The 12291-nt window shown below is 36.3% G+C and overlaps 1 protein-coding gene across 4 annotated transcripts; it reads left to right on the top strand.

Annotated features, from left to right (window-relative positions):
• Nucleotides 1-2654: 2654 nt before the first annotated feature.
• LOC125659403 (LHFPL tetraspan subfamily member 6 protein-like) lies at nt 2655-10635 on the top strand. 4 transcript variants are annotated; one of them, XR_008798584.1, is made up of 4 exons: nt 2655-3861; nt 6179-6277; nt 8714-9423; nt 9784-10635. XR_008798584.1 is itself a non-coding variant. In XM_048891072.2 (3 exons), the coding sequence occupies exons 1-3, from the start codon at nt 3483-3485 to the stop codon at nt 8836-8838; spliced, it is 603 nt and encodes a 200-aa protein (XP_048747029.1). In that variant the 5' UTR covers nt 2655-3482; the 3' UTR covers nt 8839-10635. The 4 variants fall into 4 exon arrangements, 1 of the variants encoding a protein (XP_048747029.1); XR_008798583.1 differs by having other exon boundaries at nt 8714-9431; XR_008798582.1 differs by having other exon boundaries at nt 8714-9431; nt 9759-10635.
• The last annotated feature ends 1656 nt before the right edge of the window (nt 10636-12291 follow it).

Below are 12291 nucleotides of genomic sequence, written 5' to 3'. Positions count from 1 at the left end.
GTCATTACAGGCAGCGAGAGTGACTGGTCTGTTCTGATATGGATTGTGTTTCTTTGGAATTAATGTTTGCGTTTCTGCTGGATTAATGTGAATGCATTTTCAAAATAGTTCCGAAATTAATGTAATACATACCTATTTGGGTTAATGTTAGCCTTTGGGTTGTATAATCTCTAGAAACATTCCAAGCAAATTAGTATATTAAAAAAAATATGAAATAAACATTATAGTTGTCAATTTGTGCTGCGTTTGTTTTGGGTTTAATTAATATTCTTTTCATTAATTTCTTTATATCTATTTGTTCTTCACGAAATACAAAGCGGCTGTGCAGTGTTTTGTGGATTCTAGACCATTTTTACGGATTCAGTCAGGTCTATAAATATATACAAGTGGTCTTGAGTGATAAGGGGAGTCGAGTCTAGACTAGTTAAAACTCAAAACACATACGCTTGTATACATGTACATATACATTGTACATGTATATCTTTTAAAATCGTTGTCCTATCGCGTAAAATTGTTTCTACTAAATAATTTTGTTTACTAAACAATTTATAACAAGAAAGATACCTTAATTAAAATATGACTTCACAATTAAGTCTTCGTCCTGAAGTTATGTACAAAATGCATATCGTAAGTGAGGTCCTATCCATAAAAAAAAGAAAGAGAAATAGAATTTGTTCCATCTTCTGCGGCCCGATAACAAGTTGAATTTTTGTTAATTTTTATTAATTATTACACTTGATGATAGTTCCATGTCAAATGCAGCTCAATATCTTGTGTTTCTGTGCCCAGAATCACATTTCATAGTTCTATGTCTTCATTATTTGTTAAAATATGTTGTTATGTCCAATCTGCAAACTATACAACAGATAGGTTTATACCACACACTTTATCATTTTTAAGGTTTATTCATAGTCTTAGAAATTGTAGACTTACTGGCTGCTTGTTGTACAGTGTTAGTAGTCATCTTGACATCGGTGATACCTTGGTAAATATTGGTATCAAATGCAACTGATGGTGAAATAAACATTTCTACGAAGCAAATAATTGTGAAAGTACTTCTGCGTAGGCGAGGTGACTCGGAAAAGCGTGAAAATATCAAACAACAGCTATACATACGTCTGACATGGACTTTCTATAAAGATATATAGGTCACACGCACCATCATTACAGGCGTCACTGGTATTATGTCTACCTATTAGTTACATGGAAATAGTTATATGGGAGTTCAGTTACATAAGAATTTGGTTACAAGGGAATTTAGTTACATAGGAATTTAGTTATGTACATGGGAATTTGGTTATGTAGGATTTTAGTTACAAGGGAATTTAGTTACTTGGAAATTTAGTTATATGGGAATTTAGTAACTTGGGAATTTAATTATATGGGGATTTATTACTTGGGAATTTAGTTACTTGATAATTTATTTACTTGGAAATTTAGTTGCATGGGAATTTAGTTACTTATGGAATTAATTTCATGGGAATTTAGTTACATATGAATTTAAATACATGGTACTTTACTTACACGGGGATTTAGTTACATGGGAACTTATTTTCTTGGAAATGAACCTGTTCCAAAAACCATAATCAAGCTCTCTCTGACCCTGTAGAGGTGAGTCACTGATGAATATATATGATAATAATCGAATGTTGATTAATTACCGGAGTTCTTGTTAACGTAATTGACAGTCAACAAAAAACACCTACTACACTGTACGTTCATGCAGTACTGGTAACTAATTTCTGGTAGATGAAAGAGAATTAGAAAATGTAGGACTTTTTATCCACGAATGTGTAATTATCTTGTTTCAGTGACATGGACTAACTAATTAGTTTATATATGAGGAATGTATTTTTACAGTTCATTGCCTAATTCAACTTTTCAATAAAACTTAAAATTGACAAACAAGACTGTCATGCAAGTGTAGCATATGTTTCAGACGCTAATCATCATTTATATTCTTCATGATAATTTAAGTTTAAAATCATTTCTATAAGAACATTTGTACTCCCGCATCATCTATGTGTGTGTGTGTGTAAGGGGGGGGGGTGTAGCTCTTGTGTAATTTCTCTTCTTTTTATATGTACATAAACAAAAAATTGTCAGATTGTACCTGTTCCCCCTTTCTTTATTTTTATGAAAACTTTTATATTTACTACTAGTATGATACGCTGACATTTTTAATTACGTGTACATATGTGTATTCGTGTAGCTACTGCTTGATAACGTCGTAATCATATAGATGGCGTTCACGGCTTATAGCCTGTCGTGCAACCATTTTCAGTACTAACTCAAATGAAAGCCTATTCTTGGCTGAGCAAGACGTCAAAAATTATCCTGCGTTCAAGTTCAAAAATATTGCTGTGCCTATTAAAATCTTTAAGTTTAATGTATCGATGTCTTATATTTTTTATTCATTTGCCAAACTGATTTTAGATATCCTGCAGGTATCATTAAATCTTCTTCCTCAAGATTCTGGTCTACGTACATGTAGTTTTAACGAAGGCGAGTAGTGCGCATTACGCTTGATGGCAAGAACGTGTTTTCTTGAAAATACCCTAGCTTAAGTAAAATTTCAGATTGCTTTCTGTAAATCTTGTCTCTGCGCGTATATTTGCAGTTTTCTTTGCATGCAGAATTAATCAAAGGTTTGTCGAAACTGATATAACACAGATACGGAAGACGCCTTAATTCGTGACAGTGGGATCTGAACGCGCCTTTGTTTCTGGATTCTGTTGTGTAGATCCTTGTTCCTTGTCAGATTTAATCGACAGGGTATCAGATTTTGTACAATATGGGTCAAGAGTTATCAAACGCGGTCTTTAAATCGGAATGAATCAAGACATGGTTCAAAATATTACAGCAATACACAAAATTGCCTGGGACTCTTTTTCCACCGTATGCAGTGTAGAAAATTCTACCGTGTTGTTTCATTTGTTACGGAACAGTTATACGTGTGTTTGGATAATAGCATTATTTACGTTCTACCTGAACGAAGGTCTTCACAGGAAAGATTTTGAATAATTGTTTATTCAACCTGTTTTTAAAACCTCAATCGATTTCTTATTATGAAAAAAGGTATTCAACATATTTAATTCATTTTCGTCAGCCGTGAGGTAAACGGATGATAGAGAGATTTCTCGAGAGTTAAGGTTGACATTTTCTTTACAAGGACTGTAGACTTTGACATGAAATCTTTTGTTGGAAAACCTCAGCCGGTATGGTGAGGTTAATCGACACCACAAGTAGAGGGACTACCATCGCCTCGCCGTGCGCTTTCTCAGCTGAGCTCCGATATATGCCCCTATACAAATTGGATAATGATCTATATTAACAATAAAACAGCGCACAAACGAAGCGCAATCATGAATGAACTTCAATAACTTAAATGCGAAGCTGGAATTCTTATTACTGGTACGGATAGTCAGCGCGATCTTTGGCGTACAGAGCTGTTGCGCCGCTCACAGAGGCAACAATTAGCGATGACCAGGCTCTCAGGAATAGGGGTTTTCTGGGCTTTGTTGTCCCTTCTGGCCGCGATAGGGGCCAGTTTTGGATTTTACATGCCTTACTGGTTGAAAGGACAGCTGAACGATATACCGGTGTATTTCGGTGTGTTCAGGCGCTGTAACTACCCGCGAAGAACCTTAGATGGTGCATTTGAAATGGTGGAGCAATGTGGACGATATTCGAGTTTCAGTGATATTCCCAGCTTATGGTGGCAAGTGGCTACCGTAGCGGTGGGGGCCGGATGTGGACTGGCTGTCCTAATAGCCTTAATTGCTATATTGGCGATTTGTATCAGGGGAATAGTTTCACCTTTTATTGCTAGGATTGCAGGTGTTTTACAGATGTGTTCGGGTACGTATTATAGCACTATTAACAAATGTTTTCTATTTTAAAGGACAAATGTAATCTATTCTAACAATCAAATTTGTCAATATGTTAGTACATCTGTACATAAAGGAGATGACAATTTGTCCTTTAACGAGAGAGAGAGAGAGAGAGAGAGAGAGAGAGAGAGAGAGAGAGTTGATCTGGAGGTTCTGATCATGAACTGCACATCTTTGTTATAAATAAAAATAATGACCAAGCGCAATTTACAAAATTTGACACCTGCTTTTAGGTATTAAAAGTTAATACGTACGACCACGCTCTAAATCACATATTATGAAACTAAATTGACGGCACAGCTGTTTGCTGGTGTCTGTATGTTAGACTGTCATATACAATGACTACAATTGTCATCGCTCGGCACTGGTGATTCATACTTTTTATCGATTTATTTTTGCCCAAGATTCAGAGATTTTCTACCAGCAATTGGAGTTAGAAAATAAAATAGACTGTGAGTCATGATGCGAATACAAAACACAGAACTCTTTAAACTGCAGCAGAAAAAAACCCAGGCAAAAACGTGCAAGTAATCTTCACGCCTCGTGGTAAGGGCATCACCATACTGATAATTTTATCAAATTCAAAGAAAATGTTGGCACCAGTGCATTAGGAATTTCATTCATGTTATCTTCTGTGTATTAGCACATGTACACAGGGGTTTATGTAATGACATGATAAACAGGGGGGCTGTAAAACTGACCTGGTTAGTGGGTTGGTGTAAACAAGTTCAACAACACCTGGTCCTCTGTCACCTAGTGTCCCTGTCGTATAATCTGTAGGGAGATACTGGGACGTAGGAGAAAATCCGATCAATGCTGAGGGCAGTCATTTTATTTAATAAAGAAGGGGGATTTGATACACCTGAAGTTTGACATACTTAAAGGTTATCTCATACGTTTTACTCTACCAACGTCAGGAGACCATTCAACAATAGTTCAATAGACCATTCAACAATACTTCAATCTCTTTTGCTATATATCCGGTAGTAATAACTTTACAAGATTTAACTTTTTATGAAAATGAGATATATAACCCCTTTGTGAAGAGTGTCATTTTGTGATCCAAGCTAAGCAAAACCAGTAAACGGTTTGGATCAAAGAAATACAAGATTGATTGAGTTGAAAGGGGGAAAGTGGGTGTGTCGATGCCAAAAACCACAAGTGTATAGAGAACCCAATGACCACCTATATTTTGGCCAAGTGACCAATCCCAGGATTATAAAACGTTGTGGTTAACAAATATCGTACTTGCCCGTAAACAATAAAACAACCCAAGTGATGTATACCGGTGATTTACACCTGTCCGTTTTTTGCAATCACCAGTTATATATGTCACCAGGTGAAGAACCATGCACGTGTAGCATCAATCCTTGTACAGATCCAATGTCCTTTTCACCATTTTAGAAAAAAAAGCTTCCATCTATAGAAGTTAGTTTTCCGAATCTTGACACGAAAGAATACATTAACGAGTTTTCAATTTAAATGAATGAAATAAATAATGCAATAATAAGAAATGGAAAGAAGAAGATGTAAAAGAAATGGAATTCTAACACCTGCATGATACGAAAAAACGGAGTCTCATTCTGGTAATTGTGTGTGTGTGGGAGGGGGGGTGTTCTTCTTTTTTTTTTTTTTTTTTTTTTTTTTTTTATATATAGCTAGTTGACCTACGTATTGTACGCAGTCTAAATGTTTGCATGTAGATCTTAGATCATTGATTTTCCACCTTTCATCTTACATTTGGGCTCCACCGACAAATCTATAAGTTTGACACAAGTTATGTTCGTTCGTGAATCCGTTGAAAATGCTCGAACGAATGAGAAACGCATCACGCTTTATAAGAGACCACCATACTGCCCCTACATAAAAAATGAATGTCTGTTATTCAGAACTTACAGTTGATATTTGTAGTACAATCAGTTAATACTTGTAGATATTTGTTTTCATGGTTTTAGCATCATCAGTTCATTGTACCACTTTATAATGTCCTGGTTTTAAGGTGCCCGATACATAATTGGTCTAAGGAAATTTCGTCTTGCATCAGCTCACATGACCTCAAGGCTCAAGTGACTTTTCTAATTAAAATTTGTCCGTCATCGTCCGCCGTTTTGTTTTGTACATTTCATATGTAAGGGACCAGACCCATGCATATCCTGTTATACATAGAAATCTCCAACACACGACTGGTGAAGCATTTTATATTTGATTCCTCTAGTTTAATGACAATACAAGTGCCAGGAAGAAATATACTATTATCTTTGTAATTTCTTTTTCTCTGTTCTTAGGTTTGCTTGTAGGGGGAGGTGTTGCTATTTACCCGCACGGTTGGACCAGTGAAGAGGTTCAGCAAGCATGCGGGAACCTGTCCAGTTCCTATAAATTTGGTAAGGAACAACATTAATGACACAAGCATGAATGAGTTTTGTTCATTTTGAAGATTTGGTTGCTGTTTGTATTGATGTTTGGTGAATGTTTTGTTTGTTTGGATCTTATTTATTTATTTTTAGGTCACTTGAGTAAACTCAGGTGATCTATTGCAATTGGTTGTCGTCCGTCGTGCGTTAACAATTGAACATTTTAACTTCTTGATAACTACCAGTCCAATTCTTTTCAAATTTGGTATGAAGCATCTTTAGGACAAGGGGGATATAAATTGTAAATTCCAGGAATCCAGCACCCCTGGGGCCTTAGGGATGGGGGCAACAACTGCCAAAAATTGACCAATTTTCAAAAAACCTTCTTCTCAAGAACCGCACACGTGTACAGTGTAAGAAAAACTAAATGCATGGTGATGGAGAGCAGGAAGGCCTCTACCAAAATTGTAAATTTCATGATTCCCGGGGTAGGGATTCTGACCCCAGGGCGGAACCAAACTTGGTATATAGTTTTTATGTGTAAAACACTTAAAAAACATCTTCTTTAGTGCTATTGACACTATGTTGAAACTAAGTGAATATTTAGAAAGAACTGATAGTTCTTTGCCAAAATTGTAAATTTGATGATCCCAGGGGTAGGGGTTTTGGTATCAGAGTGGGGCCAAAATGGTCAGTTATTAAATGTGTGAACAATAGACATTTTTAACTTCTTCTTGAAAACTATCATTCCAATTCTTTTCAAATTTAGTAATCCCATGGGGATCCGGGTTAGAATAGGTCCTCAGTACCCCTTGCTTGTCGTAGAAGGCGACTAAATGGCGCGGTCCTTCGGATGAGACCGTAAAAACCGAGGTCCCGTGTCACAGCAGGTGTGGCACGATAAAGATCCCTCCCTGCTCAAAGGCCCTCAGCGCCGAGCATAGGCCGAAATTTTGCAGCTCTTCACCGGCAGTGATGACGTCTCCATATGAGTGAAATATTCTTGAGAGGGATGTTAAACAATATTCAATCAATCAATCAATAAAATTTAGTATGAAGCATATTTGGAACCAGGGGAACATAAATTGTAAATTTCAGGATTCCTGCACCCCTGGGGCCTTTGGGATGGGACAAAAAATGCCCAAAATTGACCAATTTTCAAAAGTCTTCTTCTCAAGAACCGCACACGTGTAAGAAAAACTAAATGCATAGTGATGTAGAGAAGGTAATTAAGCCTCTACCAAAATTGTAAATTTGATGATCCCCAGACTAAGGGTTCTGACCCCAGGGTGGGGCCAAACTTAGTATATAACTTAGTATATATATAGTATTTATGTGTAAGTTTGCTGATACTGTATAAAATCTAAATGCATACTTAGGAATAGCAGAAAAGGATGTACAAAAAATGGTGAATTTCGATCATAACCCAGGGTTATGACTTTAGGATGAGTCCAAATTAGTCATCTTTTGATGTTTAAATGTTAAAACAGTGTATGCACTTATATATATATATATATATATATATATATATATATATATATATATATATATATATGAATTAACATTTACTAGATAAAGGCAATTAAAGGCAATGTGTATATCTAAAATTCGGTTTACATATATTTTCTTGTGATATTCTGCCATCAATATGCCTCGAGTTATATACTATTAAAGTTAATGGGCTATCTCGTCCTGATTGATCCTGATTACTATGGCAATGGTCGATATTTCTGTAACAAACGATAATCAGACAACTCTACGACTGACACACACAGACACAGGCAGGTCATCTTTCAGCAGCACTGCTGCCGTTTCATAGTGTGGGGGCGCATGCGACCGCCGGAAGTCAAGGAAGAAACCGTGTCGGAAGCAGCCATTATCTCTTTGTATCTGGCGAACTATCGTGTTTCTGTTTTATACCTGCAGAGCCTTCAGTCAAATTAATCTATAAAACGGGGATGATTTTTGCGAAATTACACCAATTTATGTTTTTATTTTGAGAAACGCTGATTGAACAGGATTTAGGTGTACCTGGGAGATAAGATGCCCTATCATGTCGTGCTTTTATTTCCTTTCTTTCAAGATATTGTATTAAAAACGTTTTACTTGCCAGAAAACAATCATCTGTCTTATAGAATGGCACGTTTTAGATGATTCTAAAGTAATTTATAAATGTTTGTCTTATCAGGCTCATAAATTTTGTGATAGATTATATAGATTTAATCTTATCAAAGTCAGCTATATGATATGAAATTCGAATAGAACCATAAAATCGGAGACTTTGTTAGAAAAACAAAGAAATTGAGACAACTATTTTGTAATTATTACGTAATCGGGTCCAAGTGGTTTTCGTAATTGCATATTATTACTGTTGTAATCCTTTCGAAACCAGAGACCAGTTCTGGTATATTCACATATCAGATGAAAATACATTCTTTATATTATTATGTGTTCTATCTTTTCCAGGAACCTGCACATTCTATTGGGCATTTTACTTAACGGCAGGGGGAGCCGCCCTCACATTGTTCGCCGCCATGTTTTCTTGCTGTGCTAGCACACCCAAAAGGGACCGACCGTATGCCGACGTGTAGCGTTATGGAAGGTGTTATTTTTATACATGTGCCCCAGCGCAGACTCGCTCACTTCTAGAAAACACAACATATTTTTGTATATGAGCAATCACTACCTGTAGAGATTTTAACTCAACTGAGCTGAGTCGGATGAGTTTTTGATGGAAATGTGCCCCGTCGTCCGTCTGTCTTTATAACGTTTGTTGGTCTATAAAACAGTCCTTTCAAGGAATATAGGACCACTCTCAGTTAAATTTAACCATAGCCTTCGTTATACATGTATTAGGATTGATGAATAAAGGATATGGTTTTTCTAACATTTCGGCGACGGAACTGAATTTGGTTGGATTATAATGACTCTGTATTCATGAAAATAGTGCTACTTATTTCCAAGCTATTCGGAGAAATATTTGCATGCCAAGGGAACAACTGGATCAAATATTTATACCATAACGACTTTAAAAACGCTGATATACTAGTTTATATGTACATGTATACACTGATATACTAGTTTATACGTACATGTACACACTGATATACTAGTTTATACGTACATGTACACACTGATATACTAGTTTATACGTAGATGTACACACTGATATACTAGTTTATATGTACATGTACCAGGGCCGTAAATTACATGGAGGCGGAGGAGGCAGCTGCCTCCTCCAACTTTTGAGCCAAAAAAAATTAAAATTTAAAGTTCATTAGAATTTATGTTGTTTCCAATAACTAAGAACATGATACCTCCCTTAAAAAGCATTCCAAATCTTTCTTTTAGAATGAGTTAGTCAAGTAACATCTTAGAAGGCCCTAGAATCAAGGATTTTGCACGAAACGTGTTCAGTGTGCACAAAATGTGCTCAGCGTCTGGGGGCCTGGGCGGCCCCCAGACCCCCGCCTAATTTCCTGCCTCCTCCAAATTGAAGGTTAATTTACAGCCCTGTGTACACACTGATATACTAGTTTATATGTACATGTACACACTGATATACTACATGTAGTTTATAAGTACATGTACACACTGATATACTAGTTTATAGGTACATGTACACACTGATATACTAGTTTATACGTACATGTACACACTGATATACTACATGTAGTTTATAAGTACATGTACACACTGATATACTAGTTTATAAGTACATGTACACACTGATATACTACATGTAGTTTATAAGTACATGTACACACTGATATACTAGTTTATAGGTACATGTACATACTGATATACTAGTTTATACGTAGATGTACACACTGATATACTACATGTAGTTTATAAGTACATGTACACACTGATATACTAGTTTATAGGTACATTCATGTACATACTGATATACTAGTCTATAAGTACATACACATTGAGGAGGGTCCACCGCCGTTAAGATTCATTATTTTGTAACAACTCGGGTCAGCGTTGTGGTCATGGGTGTTTTACTTGTCCACGTGAAGTTGTGGTGAAAACATGACAGAGCCGGTACGTAACATTTCCCACCGTCGTATTTGTGTATCACGTGTCATACGCGTTCATGTATGATACTTGAGACAGTTCGCATTTAAGTTTTTGAGAAAGAGAGAGAGAAGAGAGAGAGAGTCATGACTTATCAGAGTATAACTTGAGCTGTAACTGTGTAAGGGAAGTTGGAGAGGAAAGAAGAAAGAGACAGAAAGAAAGAGATAGAAGCATGCCCCATGTTTAACCTTAAGTGCATCATAATCATGTACAATGTATATACGTGTAATACCATGTTACATACACTGTTCAAATGTCTTTGTTGATATTATGTCGTAAAATAAAATTTACTACATGTACAATATGTGTCCATTTAATGTGCCCTATTTATGACAATGAACAGCCAAAGACAACTTATAATATACGGAATCGTTTTCCCCTTGCGGTGACCATTTCAACCCCCAGCTCCTACAGGATCCACCACTTCATATATTGACAGATTAGTGTCCAGGATTTTTCAGAAGGGGTGCAAAGACTTTGGATGCGAATCTATGGAATCTTTAGATTGACGAGAGGTTTGATCTCTAAAACATAAGAAACTGTACACTCAAATATCATATGTATATAGTGACGATTAAGGGTTCAATATTGTTTTGCCGAATTCAATTCTCACCATTCACCTTTCATAAAGTGACACCAATTGTGTTGATTTTTTCCTCTTTGTAGTGAAGATTTTATAAACTTTAGAAGCAAACGCAGTGTAGATTGACAACTATAAAAATGTTTATTACGGTTTTAAGTTAATAAGACATATACAGGAAATCATGTGACCATGGGAGACCATTTGACCAATTTATTCTGCCAAGGCACGTGTATTTTTGGTTTCTTGTCCACCGCTGATTTCTTATGATTTATCCACACCTATTCGATCACTGGCGGATCCAGCACCGGGCAAACCCCCTCACAAATGCCCCCCCCCCCCCAAAAAAAAAAAAAAAAACCAACCACAAAACAAACCCCACTACATGTAAAACATATTTAAGACTTATTTAGTCAGAATTCATTAAGTCCAGGGGTCTCACCTCCTGCGGCCTTCAAGACAGTCTTATACTGTGCTTCCCGTTTGACAATTTCTGGATCCGCTACTGGCAATGTATGTCTAGAACACAGTGCGAAGGAAGATAACTCATTTTAATATTTCTCTGTATTTGAGATAGGATTATATATCCCCATGTAGAGTAGTGGTTGGGCGGTTAGGAATTAGGTCTGCCTCTCCCGCGCTCTCCTCCTTTCTTCTTTTACGCATTCTCCCTCCTCCAACTAATAGGGTTCCTCTCAAAATAATATATGAACTGAAAATGGTGATATTAATTATTACCTTATATCATTAAAATTGTGCGCCAAGAAGGAAAATAAAAATCGTTTCATATAGAATTATTCACGAGCGCATACAATAATGTCCATTGATGCCTTTTTGATTTTTGCTTCAAATCATTGTACTAAACAGTCTACGCAAGCTATAAGCTTAATTCGTTCCATGACAACAATTAGGAATCAAGAGTGCAGAACGTTTACCAAATTCTCTCAGTTGCAGAGATTACTGTAATTTCTTAAACATAAGCGTGGGATTTATTATCGTGTAATTTCACGAGAAGCACCAAAAAACGCGAAAAAACATTACACGTTTTTATCTTTATATTGCTGAAATACATGTAAAACTCTTGATCAATAGAGCACTCGCGAATTCATGATTACGCGAATTGACATCTACGAGACATTTTGCGATACATTGTATTAAATACTCACGTAAAATACGGAATCTTCAGTATGGCATTCTGATTGAAGAAACCCACTGATTCCACCCTCATTTAGGGTTCTGCTGATGCAGAGATACGGCTGTTTTATATACAGCCTACATGCAGTGCTAAACAATAATCAAAATTCTCCAAAGCATTTCAAATAGCATTCGTGTATCTTCCAGGGATTTTGTAAAAAGCAGAAATATAGGTTTTTGCATA

The sequence above is a fragment of the Ostrea edulis genome, chromosome 9 (assembly GCF_947568905.1).
Source record: "Ostrea edulis chromosome 9, xbOstEdul1.1, whole genome shotgun sequence".
Taxonomy (NCBI): Eukaryota; Metazoa; Mollusca; class Bivalvia; order Ostreida; family Ostreidae; genus Ostrea; species Ostrea edulis.
Note: the sequence above shows the minus strand (reverse complement) of the source record. Positions and strands in the feature narration are given on the sequence as shown.